This window comes from Homalodisca vitripennis, chromosome 5 (genome assembly GCF_021130785.1).
Source record: "Homalodisca vitripennis isolate AUS2020 chromosome 5, UT_GWSS_2.1, whole genome shotgun sequence".
Taxonomy (NCBI): domain Eukaryota; kingdom Metazoa; phylum Arthropoda; class Insecta; order Hemiptera; family Cicadellidae; genus Homalodisca; species Homalodisca vitripennis.
In genome coordinates, this window is record NC_060211.1 from 52,315,418 (window position 1) to 52,336,449 (window position 21,032).

Sequence of the window (21,032 nt, forward strand, 5' to 3'; positions counted from 1 at the left end):
ATTTTGTTAAAGTTAATCATAATATGTACATAGTGTGTAAAAATATGAAATCTGCTTGGTAAGTGTTAAATTATTCAATATAAGATCTACAATGTTAATGTCAATAATTCCATTTTCTACAATTTGCAAGCTTATTTAACCCTAGAAGTGTGGAACCAGCATATTTTTATGTCGGTTGTAATTTATGTGTGTTGTGCGGAACCAGCATATTGTATGTCGCTTCAGTTTTTCATTAAAAATAATTATTTATCTTCAAACAATCACCATGTTTTTGGTATCTTTGAAATTGTGAGATTCCACTCTACAATTTTCATATAAACTTTTCTTTTCTAACTTCAATATTACGGTCGTGGTGAAATGTTTTCTGAAGAAGTCATCATTTGAGTTGAATTTCGCGGGTGGCCGGGTCAAAGAAATACGTCATTTTCAACCAATCACAGCAAGTTACGTATTGCCTGCAAACAGTGCTGCCATATGTCAATACACGCGGAATGAAATATTCTTTCTTCCAGTGTAAACAGAAAGTCATTAGAACGAATAGTTGATTTACTATGAATATTCTAAAAAGGGACAATTCTAAAGTTGTAAACCAGCATATTTTATGCTGGTTAGTATAATAACATTCACACAGTTATTTATTGTCAATAAAGAAAATAAAAAAAACAGTGTAAAGTGAAAGAAACGATCTACCGGTACAATCTTTCAGCGGTAAGTTTAGTTCAGTAGGTTTCCGGCAATGCGAAACGAAAGACATGAATCACGGCGTCACATCAAGACCAACCCAACCCATCCCTGTCGGCCATTGTTGACCATTTTATTTCACCACGAGCTTATTTTTTTACCGATTTTCATAATTTAGGTCTCTATTTTTCCAGGTTGAAATACTCTACTGCATAAATGCATATGAAATGACAAAAACATTATAAAACAATGTTATTTTGAACTAAAATATCTATTGTTTATATATTGTCAAAAATTTTACAATGCAAGGTTTTACAATATTTGACACACACACAACATTTATTTTTTACTCAATTTCAAAAATTATTGAGTGTATTTCAAACATTATGTGCTAACATAATATAACAAGTAAAAAATTTTTTTTTTTCATATTTCTTTTTACATTGCAAACCAGAATATTTTATATGAGTAAATTCTTCAACGTGCGACTGTTAACAAAAAATGTCATAACTCAGTTCCTTTTCAAAGTATTTGAACATATCTTATATTTTATTTTAGCCAAACAAACATAATTACTAAGGGTATATTCAAAAATTACATAAAGTATAAGTGAAAATATTTAGCTTGTTTCTGAATTTTGTTACAAAATATTTTCATTTTTCAAAAGATTTTTTTTTTTGTAAGCTTATAATAAATAACAGTTTATTTTGTTGTTGTTTACTTTTAGTGTTTTCAAATAGCATGTATAATTTACAATAGAAAACTGTTTTTTTATATAAATATAGTCACATTTGGAGGTAAAAAAATGAAAAGCACAAACCCTTGTACATTTTTGTAAATTTTCGCTTTTGTAATAAGAAAAATTGCAAAATTACAATTTTTGTTTAATAGAAATTTTTAATACATTTTCTAATTTGGCATAAAATTCTCTACATTTTATACATTTAACATTTTGATCTTACTGTAATATTTCAATACCTTACAGAGGTCCAAACTTGAAATTTTCATATAAAACTTTTTGCAATTTGTCATTATTTTCATAAAAATGTATACTAAACCAAAGAATATCAAAACATTTATTCCTATTTCAAATAGTACAACTTCTGAGAAGAAAAACGATATGTAACAATATATGTTTTCTTGATATTAAGTATTTTTTTTTACGAATTTCTTAAAAAACCCTTGCAACGCGTCAAAAATGGACTGACGTTTTTATCTTTGGTAACATGGACACACTTCTAGGGATAAAAAAATCTCCAGACATACAAAACCCACTTTAAATATATTATTACATAGAATACACATATGTTTAATTTATTTTTAATTGAAATGTTGAAAGATGTTTATAAAACTAGACATCAAAAAATTTAAATCATTTTACAGTTCCCCAGCTTAACCCTTTGAGTGCCGTGGCGTTTTGCTATATGGTATGCATAAAATGCCGAGTGAAAATGCCTGATTCTGCAAGGGTCTGGTTAAACATTCATAACAAAATTATTTATTGGTATAATGTCCTGGGTTTTTGTTTTTCTTTTAGATAAATATATTTTCTTTATAAATATAATACATTGATCACTTATTTAACGTTTTTATGCCAATAAAAAAAAAAACATTAACAAAAACTTTATGAGCAAGAACATTGTTTTTTTATTTTCACACAACTTAGTGTTATTGAAATGTTATATTTTTTCACTTTTAGTTATTTTATCTTATAATCCATTTAATTCTTTACAAAAAGACATATAAAAATTTTTTTTATACTTATAAATAAAGTTTGGAAAATAAATATGAAAATATGAACCACTTCAAAACTAGAAATTTTCTAACCTAGCCTAACACTCTGTGAATTGTCTACACTACTAATACTTAAATCTAATGCCTGCAATACTAGGTCTTTATTGTCAGCAATGTTTTTATGACTCATTGTTTATCAATATCACTGAACAAACACAAAAAACATAAAAATTATACAAATGTATTTAGTAAAGGACTAGCTAATCCACCCCAATACCCCAACGCAAAAAAAAAAAAAAAAAAAAAAAAAAAAAAAAAAAAAAAAAAAAAAAAGGACTAGCTGCTTACGATCACCGTAACTCACGGTCAAATCGTTGTCCTACTTACACACTGACTAAAACAACATACACAAATGAAATAATTTGAAGATACTAACACTACAAACCCATTTACACTTAAAAACTTTCAATATTTACAATCATTTGTAAAATAAACACCAGCGCTAACAAAACATGTGACAGCTCGTCCGCTTAGCGGTCGATTCTAATCTCGACTGACGCTCACTTTACAACCACCATAAAAATCAGAATCTAACCAGAATGTAACAAAACCTACATCAAAAGTTACGTTGAAGCTTTTGGAATGCGTATGTATAGTCATTGAACCAATTTTGATAAATACTATATAAAATATAAACGTTACTGCAGAAGTTGCAAATAGCGATGCTCCAGCACTCAAAGGATTAAAAAAAAAGATTTTAGATTTTGTGTTGAAAAAGTGACCAAGCCCACAAATTATTTTATGAAGAATAAAGGTTATTTTATTGGATAAACGTGTTTGTACGAGGAGTGTTCAGAAAGTAAGTACCGTTTCATTCTACTGCCGCCGTAGCGCTGCAATCGGTGTTCCACACATGAGCACTAAGTAGTAGCCCTTGTTCACTGTATCGACTCATGGCATTTTAGATGTTTTTTCAGTTTTCTCGGAATGTTTCAAATGTTTAAGACAATTAGTGATCCTGCAGATGTGAGATTCGTTCTGTAATAAGAATTTTGAACGCAAGGAATGTGAAACCGGCTGAAATTTATCGTCAACTTCGAGATGTTTATGGGGAAGACATGATGAGGGAAGGAATGGTGAGAAAGTGGGTTAGAATGTTTAATGGCGGTTGATCAAATGTGCATGGTGAGAATCGGAGCGGTTGGCCTTCTCTCGTCACTGATGATCTGGTAAGGGCAGTTGATGAAAAAAATCCAAGAGACAGACGTTTCACTATGACAACACTATCTGACGATTTTCAACAAATTTCATGCACTCTTTTGTACAGAACTGTTACGGACCGCTTAGGTTATTGCAAGCTGTGTTCCCGATAGGTTCCAAGAATGCTCACTGACGTGCACAAAACCAAGAGACTCGGAAGTGCTATGACTTTTCGACTTTTCTCACACGGTACAGTGATGATGGTGAGGATTTTTTAAACAAAATTGTGACAGGTGATGAAACGGGTCCGTCATATCACACTGGAATCCAAACAGCAGTCAATGGAGTGGTGACATACGCAATCTCTGAAGAAACAAAAAAAACATAATACACTGTCTTTTGGGATCAGAAAGGTGTTTTGCTGATTGATTTTCTCCCAAGAGGTGAAACCATTAATGCAGCAAGGTATTGCGAAACCTTAAGAAAACTAAGGCTGCCAATTCCAAACAAACGGAGAGGAATGCTCAGTAAAGGAAATGTGTTGCTCCATGACAATGCTCAGCCCCATACCGCCGATAACACTCAAACATTGGTTCGACATTTTCGTTGGAAGCAGTTCGATCACCCGGCCTACAGCCCGGACTTGACACCGTCTGACTACCACTTGCTCCTGCACATGAAGCGCGAGCTAGGCGGCCAACGCTTTGAAACCAACGATGAAGTGAAAACAGTACTTACATTCTGAACATGCCTCGTAGCATACAATACTCAACTCCATATAAGAACAGAGTATGTGCGCAGCTCTCCCGAATTGTTGTGTTACTCCGCCCCATACAGAATAAAACCATCTAACGCATCAGCGTACAACGCAAAACAGCATTCAGTTGCTGTGACTAGTTTCGGCTTGATAATAAGTGGTCGAGAACAACTAATAGAGGGCATCCGTTGTCTGAGGTTCAATTAACTATAATACTTTTATCATCAGTTTTATGAACTATAGTTCATGATCAAAGACAAAAATTTAGCAAGATTTGTTCATACGCGTGAGGGGTTATCTTTACCTTGCAGTATTTTCTGTAATACACATGGGAAGGGTTAATATGCAGATAAATTCTAAACTGTGATACATCAGTCCCAAGAACTAAGGTTCTACTAGATGTGTTTATTAAAACCTCATTTTCTGTGAACCCTCTATCAGTTCACCTACTTATTCATTTTCAAAGTAGACCACATTACACTAACAATATGTCACTCAAAAGGCAACACTCCCCACTCCACATCTGTCTTGGAACATTTGCATGGTTTCAGTTCAACATTTGCCTTCAATGACAAAATAGCCATAATACATTTTTGTCACTAGTTACTCATATACACATTCACAAGATAGTTAAAAAATCAGTTCCTAACTATGCAGTATTCAAAACAAAATTACTAGTACCTCTTCATGACTTTAAGCAAGTTTACCATTGTGAATTTTTATCCACACTTCATACTTTTAAACAGCCCTTGGTTTAGGCATAATAGCTTCAACAGTGTTTCCATATTTAAAACAATACCAAATTACATTTTCACAAACAAAGAACTAGAATATAACATTCACAATACACTAACTCTTCATAGATTTCTAGACATCAGACAAAAGGTATTAATATTTATTACTTAATAATCTTACAGTATAATATTATAGCAATGTTTAATGACTCTTTCCATTCTAAAGGGATGACAATTGCCTATAATTAGCATTAAAAACAAAATCTTTCAAATAACATAAGCATCTCTCAGCTTCATTAACAAGATTTCCTTTGTTAGTGTAGTGAAGTCTTTAAGCAACAAAAGAAAAATCAAAATTATAATAAAAATTAACTAACCAATAGGCCTACCTTGCCAGTATGTAACTACTATGATGATCATGATGCAGAAAAGGTTTAAATATACCACAAATTCACAAAAGTAATAACCAAACACTTGTTCACTTCAACCTAACACACAAAGCTGCTCTGGCATAAATGGCTCCTCTCTTCAACCTGCTAAGGGATAATGGCCATCTTAACTCCTTCACTATAGCACAATGTAACAAAGAGTGCAAAGAAGAAGAAGTTTATACATTATGAAATGTAATTTTGTACAACCACTTTTGGTTTATTGGTCTATGTGCTTGAGTTGCCTAAGACATGTAACAAATTAACCTTTATTATCGGAGTTTTATAATTGCAGGTGTTTACCAATACTCCAATATAATATTCAAATAAAGTCTTATCGCGGCGTGGTCCGACAAGAACGGACGTGGCGGGAGACATGGCGCGACGAGACGGACACAGCGCTGATCAGTCTGTTACAAAACGTGACTAAATGCGATATGGATATCGTAATACACGGACTTGATCGAACGCAGCAACGAAAGTGTAAATTGGTTTGAAATAAAAAATAATTGTATATGAAACAGATTTGGAATAAACAACCCGACGCGTAAAAACGATCGCTGCCGAAACTGTAACTCCGCTCGCGAAAAAATACCACGTAAAGAAACAAATGTGGACAACGCGGTATGAACGTTCGCTTCCAAAACGATAGCTCCACTTGGGGAAAACACGAAACAGACGTGGAAGATGCGACCCGACACGATACAAACGATTGTTACCGAAACTGGAAGTCCGCTCGCGAATAAAGACCACAGAACGAGATAGGCGTAAACGACGCGGTATATGCATAAGCGATCGCTGCCGAAACGGTAGCTCACCTTAGATATTGTTCAACTTTACCAAGAAGTTGTTTACACGCCAGGACAGTTTCTCTAACTGAAAACAAGATAAGTTTAGTTCAAACTCTAGACTGCAGTAGTTGACAACCCAGAATGATCCATATAGCTTTAGTTTTTTGTACACTACCACAACAATCTGTAATGAGGTAGGATATTACAAACATAATGAAAATTCCTAAATATCAACATACTAATAATTAAAGAAGCAGAACATTCAGTACAACAAAAAGTATACAGTTCTGTAAAGTCTGAGATAGGGACATAGTGTACTGTTTGATAAGAGTTTCAAATGTTGTAAGTGATTCAAACAATAATTTTCAGTAGATACCAATTTTTCATTGTAAACAAGCATACCAGGCACAGAGGGCTAAAGGTTGGTCCAGAAAGTGAACAGGGTTAGTCAATAAAACTGGACTGCCTCCCCAAAACCAACAAGATTGTGTTTAAGGTGATATTGTTCAACTTTAATAAGAAGTTGTTTACACACCAGGACAGTTTCTCAAACTGAAAACAAGATAAGTTTAGTCCAAACTCTAGACTGCAGTAGTTGACTGCCCAGAATGATCCATATAGTACAGCTTTAGTTTTTGGTACAGTACCAAAACAATTTTTAATGACATAGGATATTACAAACATTAGGAATTATTATTAAAAGGACATATGAAATTCCTAAATTACAAAATACTAATAATGAAAGAAGCATAACATCCAGTACAACAAAAAGTATACAATTCTGTAAAGTCTGAGATAGGGTCATATGTACTAATGTACATGATGTTTGAGTTTCACATGCTCTTTTAATTTAAAAACAAGTTGGTACATCTGTTTTTAACACAAATACATTTTAACACTTTTTAGCAGGCTTTTAAGTGTTCAATTTGTACTAATTCAATAAAATATGAAATAACTAATTTAAGTAAATAGTTCTAGTTTAAATTACAAATAAGAGGATATCCCAGCCTGTATAACAGGTTTATAATACTGACTCAGATTTCTTGAATTTTGGCTTTGCTTCTCAGAATGCACTTTAACTCTTAGGCCTAAACAGCTTATAGTTTAAGTTCCTTGTTTATAGACCTACTCCAGGACCCATACAAACTACAATAAAGCCTGGTAAAATAACTACTGATTTTAATAAAGTCCTTAGAACTGCTTAAATACTGACATACAATATTCTATTAATACTATCAATGTTTAATGGCCCATTTTAATCTGCTGGGATTGATATTGCTTGTAATACTGACAACTTTAAGAATTAAAAAAATAACAATTATCTTTAAACTCCAACACTAAGTTTTATGTACTATTAAGGTTAGTAAACATCAATAGGATAAACATAATAATGGAAAAACAAATAAAGGAATATATGAACTTGTCATCATTCAATATGTACTTTCATATATCTAACTATTAAACAAAAAAATCATTAACATGTTGGTAAATAATTAATACAATATGTTTGTATGAAGAACTGGCTGATTTTTTCAATCTTGCAAAATCTATGGCCTAGCAATTTCGGTATATATAAAAAATACTTTAACGTTGATTCCTTCAATTTTAAGGGTGTAGAGAGGAAGAAGTTTATATAGCCACTTTATTTGTTTCATGGTAATTTATTCGTCTATGAGTTATATAAAAAAGTGCAGAATAAAACTTGATAACATTTTTAATATATACTTTTTTAAATTCATATAAAATAAAAGTATTATCGCCACGCAATTCTGCAAGAATAGACGCGGCAAGCTAATATGACACGGCGAGGCAAAAAGTCCTCGAAAGGCGACGAGGGCTCGCGACACAAAGACGTAGTGCGAACATTCGCGCTACGAAAGCATTACTTGGACTAGGATAAACGATCGCGTTACAAAGACGTAATTTGATTCAGCACGAACGATTGCGCTACGAAAGAATAATTCGGACTAGGATAAACGATCGCGTTACAAAGACGTAATTTGATTCGGCACGAACGATTGCGCTACGAAAGCATAACTCGATTGAGCACAAACGATCGCTGTATGAAGGCGTAACTCTCGACACGGCAAAAACGATCGCGATACGAAGGCGTAACTCAACTCGGCAACAACGATCGCATTACAAACAGACGCGCTACTTCATTAATCTTTTTTTCACAAAAATTCTAACTATATATAATCGAGTTTTATGCTCTATACAGTGCAAACAACATCAAATGAACACTATTATGATAACTATATAATAAATGTTATCATTTGAACAAGATCTGTCAGAGGATAATTCACATTTTCATATTACTTTATTGGAATATATCTTATACTCACTGTAAAATTCTGTGTATTTTGAGTGATACAAAGAGGAAATTATGCTGATTTTTAACACTATCTTTTATATACATGCAATCTCACAATTCCTTTGCCTGGCCTCTTAAACTGTACTTTGAGAAGCCTCACTACAGACACTTGACTTACTTGTCACAAGTCTTTGGATACAGTTGAAGATTGCTTTGTGTTTTGAGTAACCAATAGAACACTACCACCTGTAAAGGACCAAGGGCTGAAAATCTACATACAGGGAAGATGGCTGCTGACTTCAAACATATAGTGCTCCCAATTGTAGTGCTTTCATGTTTTGAACAGATCCAAATTATTATTGTATATGGTTTATAGAACAACCATAAAATAAGCCAATTTTATATGGTTATAAAATTATTTCTTAAGTTCTTCAATTTCAAAAAGGTAGGCCTATTGATAATATTACATCATATTAAACATAATTTTAAATCCTATGTTAATTGTGTTATAAACAAATTAATTAATTGTGTTAAAAACAAATTTAATTAATAACAGTAACTTTATAAACAAATACAGTAGACTGAAGTCTTAACAACCTGACAATATTCAAAGCCATTTGATCATTAGCCTACTTTTTGTTTATTTTGTAAATAATTTTAGGGGTATAAGGTGTGTTCAAAAAGTATTGAACCTTCTTTTTCTTGTTTAAACCAGTCAAAATTATAGCAGGAGTACTTTGGTGGAGATGTGAAGGGGACAGTAATGCCCTGTTGGCAGCCGAACAAGAGTGAGGAAGTTATAGTTTGTGCTCATTGGATTTCAGTAAGCAGTGAAATTACGGGAAAATGAGCAAAACAGGGAATACCCAAGTGAACAAAAGACTTCAAATGTTTTGGGGGATGATATCATGAGTTGAATACAACTAAAGGAACTGTACTATCACTTTAAAGATGGATACATATCCAAGGTAAGTGAAGGTCATGTTTAATTTTTTCTTTAACTACTGTGATGTGATGCATCATACTTTCATGATACTGTACAGCACAACAACCATATCTGTGGGCAGTAAACTCTTGGTACCTCCATTATGATTCTGCTCATCTGGTTTAGATTTTTGCGTTTGGCAGGTTCCCTACTCTTTCACCACGGCTCCCTTTGACGTTTGGTTATTTCCAAAACTGAAACATGTCCCTGAAAGTGACCAGTTCTGGATTTGAAAGCAATGTACTTACGAGAGGGGTTAGTGTCCAGCTGGAAGTGGGGCGGGCTGGAGGTCGCAGCTTGCAACCGTTGTTGCAGCTGGTAGCGGGACTGCTTCTTGCCCTTGGTTGTGGGGGTGGGTGCAGGAGCAGGCGACGGGGCAGGTGCAGGGGCGGGGGCAGGCTTCTTAGGATCAGGAGTAGTCTGAGTAGCCGCCACCACCTGGTGGATGCCCCCACTTTCCACCCCACTGCCAGGTACCACTACAACAAGATATTTGCGTTTTCCTAATTTCTTAAAGATATTGCTAGTTTAAACCGGATGTATCCCAAAACTACCCAGCCACATTTCTCATAGGCAAATAGTGAATTTTGTCCAGTTTCATCACAGACTTTTTATTCAGCACTTGAACAAAGTATATCTACAATTACGAAGTAATCTTAAAGAATGAATGAACGATTACACATTTATGAGCATTCACTAATCTTTTAAAGAATCTGAGACAACTGAATGGAATACTCAACCATTATCATGCCATTTACTTTTCTTAGAATTATTAAAATCAAAATAAACTTGTTGTCAATTTATTTACAGGTCGTAAAGTTGTACAATATAGTGAAAAAGAGAACCACGACCTTTCTTAGTCCGGTCGATGAAAGCTAATTTGCGCTTTATAAGAACATAGGTCTAAATAATAAAAACAGAAATTTGCTACTTTATGTAAAATAAACTAAAAATTCTCAACATATTTAACCCTTTTAGGACCAGACCAAAATTTGACATGTGTAAAGAAAATTTTTGCGTTTTTCTGGCCATGCTCCAAGAACTGTGCATACTAAAAATGTGCGATTTTTCAAGTGTTTGATAGAAAAATCATATCTTCAGAACTAATTACTGTACAGATTTGTTTTTAGGCTTAAAATGTTTATTAATAAATTGTTTATTGTGAAAAAATAAATTTAAGTCATTATATAGCAAAAAACAATTTGATTTATCTGTTTATCAAATAAAAAAAAGAGACAAAAAATTAGAAAATTGAGTTTGTTCTTCAATAACTACCAAAAATAAGAATAAATTATCTGTGGGAAATGGTATTTATTAGTTCTACATATAATTCTCTATAACTGTACAAAATTTGAAAGCACTGGAATAAAAAATAACAAGTTTGTAAATTAATTAAATTTTTCTGTAACACTGGTTAAAACACACTTTTCAGCATTAGCCTAACATACAAAACCTTATAGGCTACTAAGGATATTATTCGGTACTTTGGGGTTATACCGACCACACCGGTATGAATAACACAAAAATATACATTTATAGAAACAAACATGATAGAACGAAAAAACAACTCTTTAATTACAAAATTACAACGATTATCAATTGTTAATGGGGTCAGATTCCGTTATATGCCCCCAACGCTTAAACTTTTTTCAATGAACTTAGAACGTTATAAAACGATGTAGTTGAGTAACAGAACTAACATTCTATCAATCAACAAGCGTTTCCAGGTATTGTGATCGGTATTGTTGTCGCTGTTATCTTATCTTTCTCGAGAATCCCGATTACGGCAGGCAGCGCGGCATCACATGATTATAAGTTTTTTTGCACGGTACATAAAAACAAGTTTTGTGTGTTTTTTTTTCAATAAAGAGTTTAGTTTTTGTTGAATTTTTGTGTTTGTAGAAAGGTAGGGGTAAAACACGGAAGTACAACAAAGCGACGCACCAGCTGAACGGGCGGCGAGACTGCAATCACGTTATCTACTAGACCGTTCGACTTTGACCTATGTCTGAGGATGGGGAGGGGTTTGCAAAAAGACAATTCCTGTTTTATACTGACGAAATTTGTTCTACGCTAATCTAGTAATCAGTAGAAGCAAAATGTCAAATAATGATTCATGTTTGGGTGTGGTTGGTATAATCCCAAAGTACCCTGACAACATAACGATGCAACATGGCCGTAAAATATTTTTTTCACCAAGCTGATGATTCCAAAGACGTTTAAAATTTGATATCATAGTAAGAAACATACAGGGAATATAAAAATAGTATATTTATTCCATATAGAAGATTAAAATATCTCTTAAAAAATATGAAAAGTCCGCCGGCGATAAATCAGACGACTGGTCCTTTTCGCATAGTACACCGCCGGCGATAAATTAGACGGTTGGTCCTTAAAGGGTTTATACTTTTGCTCAGATTTTATATTGAAAAAATACACAATTTATATCTTATATAAATACATCTAAGAGAATGTTTCCCACACTATGTATTAGTAATAAGATTGCTACGATTTTGAACATAACATTGGTAAACATCTAACATACTAAACTCGTTTAATTTGTCAGCTTTGAATTTATTTTGAGAATATCTCAGAAGTAACGTTTTAAGTTCTCTTGCACCTGTTGCATTGCGCAATACTTACTGAGAGGAGTGTTTTGTAGGAGTAGAGATTGCGAAGGGAAGGAAGGATTGACAGCCTGTCGTGCTTTCATTTCACTCAGCTGCTGCAGTTCTTGCCTTGTCACCTGGTATTGCACCTGGAAACTGTTGGGACCACCTTGCACCTGGAAACAATACAATAAATTGCAAATTTCTGAACAAGTAACGGATTGGAACCAAATAAAAAAAACAGAACTGACATGTTGTTGGACAAAATTAGACATGTGAAAAATCTCAGCAAACGTATGAGGTAAGGTGTAGATTATATTTGTTAATTTAATACTGAGAAGTAAAAATAAATATAACATCTAGAGGCAGGGCAGTACCTGAACTGGGCCGGAAGGGGAAGGCATGAAATACTCCACTTGGTCCTGGTCAGTGCCGAGCACTTGCAGTCGGGACTTTGTGAGCATCTCCAACGCAGCCTCTGCACCGCGTGCATAATCCACCTCTCCCGCCGCATATGCTGCCGCAGCCAGCTCACGCATCCGTGCCTGTTCGAGTCCCGCTGTGAAAACAGTTTGATTAGCTCACTGAGGTTGTGAAAGAGTTCACAAATGAAAAGATTTGTTTGGTTATATGCAACTGGTATTATAAAGCAATTTTCTTTTATTTCTTAATAAGTATTGAACACAGCTAATAGACTGTCTTAAGATTTTAAACTCTCAATATACAAGTTCTGTTCTGAAAGTGAGTCTATTGATCCTCCTAAGAATAAAACTCCATAAATATTAAGATACAGTACTGTGCAAATTAATGTAAACAAGCAGAATTAATAAGTAAATATGATTTATTTAGGCCAAAGCTACATTTAAGTACACTTACATGAGATTGTTACCTTTAATTAGTAGGGCATATGTCCCACTTTTATGACTTTCTGAAATCCACAAGTTCTTTGCAATTGTTTGTGATTGCTTCATATCTAAACTACACTTAAATCACTACTTCCACCAGTTTTGTTTTTGTCATACAGTCCATTTTTTGCAGTCTATCGTATTGCCCACAAATTCTCAATATGATTATGATCATGTTAATTCCCAAGCCCATCCAGAAGGGTAATATTATTATCCTTGTAGTATTTCATCATAGTCTTTGATACGTGGCATGGAGCTGAGTCTTGTTGGAAAATTGCAGTACCTACGGCCTGACTATATCTTTTGTTTTCATACAGATAAGTTCAAACAGTTTATATTTCCTAAACAGCTCTTGTACCACGAACATTCACTTTTCAATCTAATAATTTTGAGTCATAAACTCCTCAGGTGCGTATCACTTACCGGCGGCGGTGACATCATCCAGAGTGAAAGTCTCGAGTGATTCGACAAGAACGTCAGTTTGGTCAGGCTTGGTCTCGTCTCCTGGCAGGAGTTGACAGCGCTGAGGCAGCACGTCACATGAAGGACAACACACACCCTCCTGCATCACATAAGTACAACTTGAATCTCTCCATTTTACTTTCAATTAACAGTGAACAAAATGTTTCTCTTGTATACTTTCAAATCACAACCGAAACTTGTTTTAAAACAAGGAACATTATAACTGTCGACATGCATACAGTATTTCATGTTTTATTACCAGCCACAACAAGAAAAGACTTAATTTCCAGTTTCCTTCAAATCTGAATAGGAACCAGATATATAATTTGTGACATGTAATGGAAACGCTAAACAGACACCTAAATTAAAGTTTTGAAAATTAATTAAAGGTAAAATGAGAATAAAATAATGCTTAGGCTTTAATATTAATAATGAATGGTACATTTATACTTATAAACTTGGTAGTGGACTATTAACAACTTTGACATGGACTTACAGTAACTTCCGTTTCCCATCACCATAAATGGACACAAAAGGATCAAAAAATGTTAATAGAATAAATTTGTGACAAAATGTGACAGTAGAAAAAAAAATTTGTGGACATCAGGTTGTTGGTATTTGTAACATTTGTTGTCATGACAGGCATACGAAATTTAAATCGTCTACATTTTTAAATCATCACTTCAATCACTCTTAAAGCTACAGTTGCATATACAAATAATTGAAATTTGCATTCAATACAATTCTATTCAAGATCCCTACAAAAATAACAGGTATTACATAGTGTACATACATCATTTGAGACAATATATGCATATAGTAGTCATGGTTATATCTGGATTTTGTCCTTACGCTGACATACTGTACACTTTGCTAGCAGTTATACTAGGGAAGTTGTGTAATTCATTATTTTTAGGCACCCATATTGATAGCAAGGAAATACCGGTTCAGATATTCTGATCGAATCCAGATACGTAAAATGATTTGAATACCATAACTGTAGTATCATTTGAGTACCTTAAACAATTTCTGGGAAATGTCCGATATAAATATATACTATCACCTGTTACAACATTTGGATCTGCAAGCCTAAACGAGCCTAGTAGGAACTCTGGACATGTCTAAGTGCATGCTGTTACCTGCTGCAGGGTGCGTATCTGCTTCTCCTGATGGATGACCTTGTGGTGGGTGAGGGGCTCCAACTGTTGGATATGAGCCATCAGCTGGTTGGTGGTGAACACATTCTTGGCACCCACCACCCGCTGTTGATCCATCTGCTGTTGCTGGTGCAGCACCTGATACAGCACGTCAACATACCCATCATCCATTCCCCCAACTATTAGTTATTCTCTTCTGTCAAGGACACAATTTACGCAAAAACTTCCAATTCATACAAGAATTACCGGTCATATTAGAAACGAATTATATACCGTTTTCGATTTTTATTACTTCTCTACCGATTCCACAGTTACTATCCAACTCACTATCACTTTGTTTTTGTGACATCTTGTTTCATTTTGCAACCCAATGTGAAAAATAAATTGGTGCTTAGCATAAAACACAACACAAATAAGATTACATTTGTAAAGTACTATCGACTGATTCATCGACTGGTATAAAATATATATATCTCAAATTTCAGATTGATGAAATAAAACTGACCTTTTTTTAACACAGTGGTTCTAAAAACTGACACGATGCATTGGAACAAGGGACATTAATGGAACTTAAAGGTGGAACTAGACGTGAAATAAACAATCACTTCACAAGCAGACACGCAAATTGACAGACAAAAACAGTACTTAAATTGAGGAGGGACAAAATAATGAGGTTCAAATGAAGACGCAAAACCAAAATAAATATGAATTTTAGAAATTCAATACATTTTTTAATGGATTACGATGTGGAACAAGTGGCTCAACACAAAGTATTATCAACTTGCTAGCTTGTACTAATGAACCCATCTTTAGAGTTAATTTCAGTTCTACTTGTTTTCCCAAGTCTAATGGAATTGAACAAATAGAATCGCTTGAAAAGTGTTTTAATGAGTGGCACTTTAAGACCTGACATAAATAATTTTGATTGTTTTCATGTGTACAAGGCTGGCACTAAGGAGCACCAAAAATGGCTAAGACTTTTCTTATAAGGTTATGGGAACAGTATTTTGGGATTTCCAATGAATAATCTTTGTTTGATTACTTAGAAAAGGGTAGTACTGTTACGGGTGCATAATATACATTGTTACTTAATCAATTAAAACTTACGTTACAAAGAAAACATGCTTCCTCACAAAAAGTGCTTTTTCATTACGACAATGCACCAGGTAATTCCTCTAGGAGTTGTGCTCGCAAAATTAATGGAGATAAGTTTCAATTAGTTTTAAATCCCCCCTTTAACATAAAATTTGTCACTTGGGTTATTATCTGTTCCCTGGTACGTAAAAAAGTTGCTAGCTGTTCAGAGATATTATTTAATTGAGGATGTAATTAATTGCAGAAATCTGTGTCTTATTTTATGAAATTGGACCAATCCTACAACTTGGATTGAATCAACAAAGTGGAATAGTATTTGACGAAATGTAAAATCCCAATAGGAGGCTATGTTGAAAAAGAAATATTTTTCGCAATGAAAAAGTACCTTTTAATTTTTGCACGAACTTAGCAATCTGCCCTACAGTTCAAAGACAATAAGTTACGGTGTGATTAGTGCCTATATGTTTTCAACATTACAACTAGTAATAAAACCCATACTTTGCAATCTACAACATTTAAAGAGCCAACATTTTCATAATAATCCGTTAAAAAATTTAAATAAAATTTAAAATAGAGAATCAGGCAAAAAATGCAGTTAGTTTGAATCTTGTTAGAACCGGCCCAAATTCTTTTTTTTTATTACTGATGTACGGACTTGGGGACAACACTACTTGTAACTTGTCTACTTCTAATAGTTATTGAAATTTCAGGTAATTCTTAGCAATCATTGTCAACTTCAATTACTTCCGTATTTTGATATAATGATCAATTGTCTTCTGAAAGTAAGAAACATGAAAATTAAGTGTTGAGAAGCCAGTTGACGTAGCCGAGCATAAGAAGATTTAGAATTCATGTGTTCAGAGAGACGCAGTCAAATTAGTCATGAGCGTGATGGAGGAGCAAACGCGGTCAAATGCTCTACCTGAGAGGTGACCAGCCTACCTGAGAGGCAAACAATGTATACATTAAGGGTGAGAAACAAACAAAATACGTAAGTTATTGTTGAAAATAAGAAAGTTACAGCAGTTGACTCTCACATAGGCTGGTGTACCAGTCAGCCCTTGGGTAGGGTGTTTGACACTTAGACAGGTCTGACTGGTTAGGTGAGTTTTCATTCACTTCAAAAGGCAATAGTTAAATTATTAACAATATTCTAGGGTAGGTTTGATAAGTAGTTAGGTTAGTTTTCTTTTACCTCAAATAACAACCAACACTATTAAATCAAATTAAAAAAAGCCAAATAATTAGGTTAGATAAGTTTTGAACCTTTTATCGCTTGCTGTGAAATCAATTCATACTTGTCTAGTTTTGTTACATTTCCTTACATTTGTGGCCTACAGTATTAAAAAAATTAAACCAAACTGAAATTGACCTAGTAATGACTAAGTATTATCCAATTTCACTTTCTAACAATGTTCAGGGTTCGATTTGCATCAAAACTGTGGGCAACACTAACGGTGGGTGACATAAATTGGACAACCCACTTGGCCTAGACTGACAAAGCCGCTCTTGGTTGTATCACCATTCTACTACACGGAACTATTCTGGTATGAAAAGAGTTCTTGTACCTAATGGTTTGCTCAACATATTTCAAAGTTTTTCTACTAGGTAGTAGTCATTTGCTATTCATCATTTGTGTAAAATTAAACAAACAATATTTAGCTATGTTACAACAGTAAACATGTAAATATTTCGGCAATGTTCTGTGCTATTTTATGAATGGTTTATGCTGAACTGTATATGTTACATAAGAATATAACAAATTTATATTTAAAAGTAAAAAAATATTTACATTAAAAATCAATTCTGTTAATTTTTTATGTTTAGTTTTAAAAATTATATTTTCATTTTGGTATATATGAGGTGGTATCAGAAAGTTCCCGGACTAGGGCTACTAATGTTTGTTTCTTTATTATTGGCAGTTATCCCCTTTGAAATAAGCTTCATTTGAGTTGATATGTTGAACCCAGCTTTTCCGGAGAGCTGTTGAGAACTTCCTGCATTTATTCGTACATCTTCAACGCTGTCAAAAGGGTGACCTTCTTTCATATGCATTTTCATTCCTGGGAAGGGAGAAAAGTCACAAAGGACTAAATCTGGTGAATAGGCAGGATGTGGAATGGTAGCCATGTTGTTTTTAGCCAAAAAACTGTGTTGTTTTCATAGTCTGAGCGTGAGATGGAGCGTTGTCGTGATGCAATAGCCTGTTTTTATCATTCCACAAATCAACACACATTTTTCTTCAAATGCATCAAAACGTTACAATAAAAATCAGGTCACTGTAACACCAGGTGGTACGAGCTTACTTACAATGGTCAATGTCTTTGTAATGTAATGTAAAAAACACCCACAAGCATTGTTTTGGTGATTGTGGAGTCCACACTGATGACTGCCGTTTTGTTGGTTCTAGATCATAACCTTAAAACCTACTTTCAACACCAGTTATGATCCTGGATATGAATGTAGGGTCACTTTCAGTTGTCTCTTTGAGTTCACTGCACACATCCACATGTCACTGTTTCTGATTGATAGGCAAAAGCCAAGACACTAATTTTGCGCAAATCAATGCATGCCTAGATTTTTGGTAAATTTTATTTTTACAGCTTCCATAGCTAACACCGAGACTATTACACGAGATATATATTGTCTGACAATGGTCTTCATGAATGAAGTGCTGAATTTTTCCAACAATTTCATCTGTTTTGCTCAAGGAAGCCGTCCTGAACGATGATCATCTTTAATTGAAGTTCTGCCAGCGTTGAAATGAGCGTACTACTCAAAAACATGTGTTCTGATCAAAGATTGTTCTTCAAACGCTTCTTGAAGCACTTGATTTCTCAAGTTTAAAGCAAAACTTGATGCAGGTTCGTAATGATAACACACAACAAGAAAGCACATCTTGTGGACATAACCTAACCACTTAAAACAACAAAACGCAGGACAATGACTCAGCGTCAAATGCAGCAGACTGGCACGCCAGCTTGTACAATTACGTCCAATAAAATGGCGAGTGATCAGGGAAATTTCTGATTCACCTCGTGTGTGTGTGTGTGTGTGTATATATATATATATATTTATGGAGTTAATACATTTATTTATATAGTATTATACAGTATATTTAGCCTTTTATTCAAATTTTTACCAATTGAGAGAGAAAATCATAGTTTAAGTTTTGTTGAAAAACATTCTTAGTGTATATTTCATTTCAGTATTGTATCTGTTAATCTTTTGTTATAATGCACTGTTAACCTTTTGTTTTAATACACAGCTTTAGTTGTTTTTATACAGTGAGGCATAACAAATTACAAACAGATTTCTTATCACAAAAAATAAACAGTTCCACATCATTTTTCTCTTTCTACCTTCTTATATATACTTACAGCATGATTTTACTTTGTAAAAAACATTTAAGATATTAAACATTCTTATTACTCTATTTGTAAAGAATATTCTAAAAACACAAGTGAAAGTTACATTAAGTCTGTCATAAGTTACGATTGTTTAGTAGAAAGCTGCAATTTCAACCAATTTAATTGCTAATGCAAGCGTCCCATAGTCTTAACCCTATGCACTCGAAGGCAGTATTTATAATTTGTCCTTGGAGCTCATATGGCCACCGCCATTTTGTCGGAAGCGCAGATTAATTTTTACCGTAATGTTATTTCAGCTCAATTATGTCCAGCTGTACTGGCCAAGATATAATACGTCCCTAGCTCGTAAGGCCAGCCACCACTGGCCACTAAACATAGCAGTTATTTTATAATATTCTCTTTGTTTTATAATGAATGGTGAGTGCTAAAACTCATCGAGCAGATGTTTTTTAAAGTAATACATTTTAAATCGGCTTATAAATCTTTTCTAAACATTAACTGTGTAAATAAGACGAATGATGCGCAGTGGGCCTATACACTCAAGTGACAGAAGGGAGGAAAACCTAGAAAATTTTACTGTAATACGTGTGCTAACTATTCTTGACTACACATAGGTGTGTATTTTTAAAAGTTGTATTCAAATAATAAATTTAAGACTGCGAAAAATGTAAAATAGTTTATGCCTGAGTATAACACAACTGTAAATGCCTACGCAGAGGATATTGAACAATAATTCCGAACTGGTGAGGCAAACAACAAATATGGCCACCAAGCTGCTAATGAAAGTAGCAGGGCGATCTGTACTGGCCATACGAGTTGCGAGGATAAACTATGGCAAAACTAACGCGAGCTGTCTGCAACCTTGGTGTGACCAGTGCTAATGGCCTTTCGAGCGCAAAGGGTTAACTCGTCATTTAGGCCAGTGGATTAAGGCATTAGCTAATGAAATATTTTTCACAAACACTATTACCACATATTAAAGCAAAAGAGCATTCATTACCCTCAGGCAGCAGCACTGATTAGTATTGTAGTAAACTTCCATAGCTAACAACATTAGCTTAATACGATTTTGATTTTTTACGATGGTTAACATAATTGTGATGAATTAAATATTTTAACTGTAGACATATTTTTAATTAATCCAAATTAGTAGTTTACCAACCTATGTAAAATAAATATAACTGAATTAAGTTGTATGTATTCAAAGATAAGTTGAATTTATTCAAAGACACAAAGCATTATGGAAAATTCATGAGGGCACAAAAATTTGTTTTAGGAATTAGTGAATTATCCACAAATTTTAAATATTTCTACTGTCACATAACTTTTAATAAATTTTAACACTGTTGATATTATAACTTTCTTGTGATAGAAGAGTTTCACTGACTGTTGAGACAACTGAAGGGGTCATGGACAGGGACTCACGCATGCACTGCCACCACCAGATTCAAGTGTCAAGTTGCCTCACCTGCTGCTGTAGCTGCTCATTGATCTGCGCCAGATGTTTGAGGTGTGCCGCCTGATTCTGCTGTTGTTGCAGTGCCGCCTGGTATGCCACCTGTTGCTTACGCATGTTCTTGCCTTCTTTCTTAGAAACAGGTTTGGCCTTAGGCCGGTCGCTGATCGCAGTTGTCTGTCGAGAGATTAACATGTCAGCTCCATGGTATTCAAGAATGGGAGTCAAACGTTTCATTGTTATTCAAAGAAATATTAAACACTTTTTTAAAGTCTTTGTTATGTTGTAGGATAAATTCAAAACGTTTTAATTATAAATTAAGACAATTAAAAGTTTCAGAGCAAGTGGAGCGA

The 21,032-nt window shown here is 34.1% G+C and overlaps 1 protein-coding gene and 1 long non-coding RNA gene across 8 annotated transcripts in view; one reads left to right on the plus strand and one right to left on the minus strand.

Moving 5' to 3' along the window:
* LOC124362183 (ankyrin repeat domain-containing protein 17-like) overlaps positions 1-21,032 on the minus strand; it is a 125,099-nt gene that overhangs the window by 22,403 nt on the left and 81,664 nt on the right. For 6 of the 7 annotated variants that reach the window (XM_046816454.1, XM_046816451.1, XM_046816453.1 and 3 more), the window contains 6 exons: positions 20,692-20,856; positions 14,740-14,895; positions 13,566-13,700; positions 12,611-12,793; positions 12,268-12,409; positions 9,873-10,103 (listed from right to left, as the gene is read on the minus strand). In XM_046816454.1, the coding sequence (XP_046672410.1) occupies positions 9,873-10,103; positions 12,268-12,409; positions 12,611-12,793; positions 13,566-13,700; positions 14,740-14,895; positions 20,692-20,856 (1,012 nt within the window). The remainder of the gene's footprint in view (positions 1-9,872; positions 10,104-12,267; positions 12,410-12,610; positions 12,794-13,565; positions 13,701-14,739; positions 14,896-20,691; positions 20,857-21,032) is intronic. The other variant, XM_046816455.1, reaches the window with a different exon arrangement.
* LOC124362186 lies at positions 12,399-20,958 on the plus strand. Its single transcript, XR_006922445.1, has 4 exons — positions 12,399-12,534; positions 13,547-13,713; positions 17,273-17,399; positions 20,596-20,958. It is a non-coding gene; the product is annotated as an uncharacterized LOC124362186 (long non-coding RNA).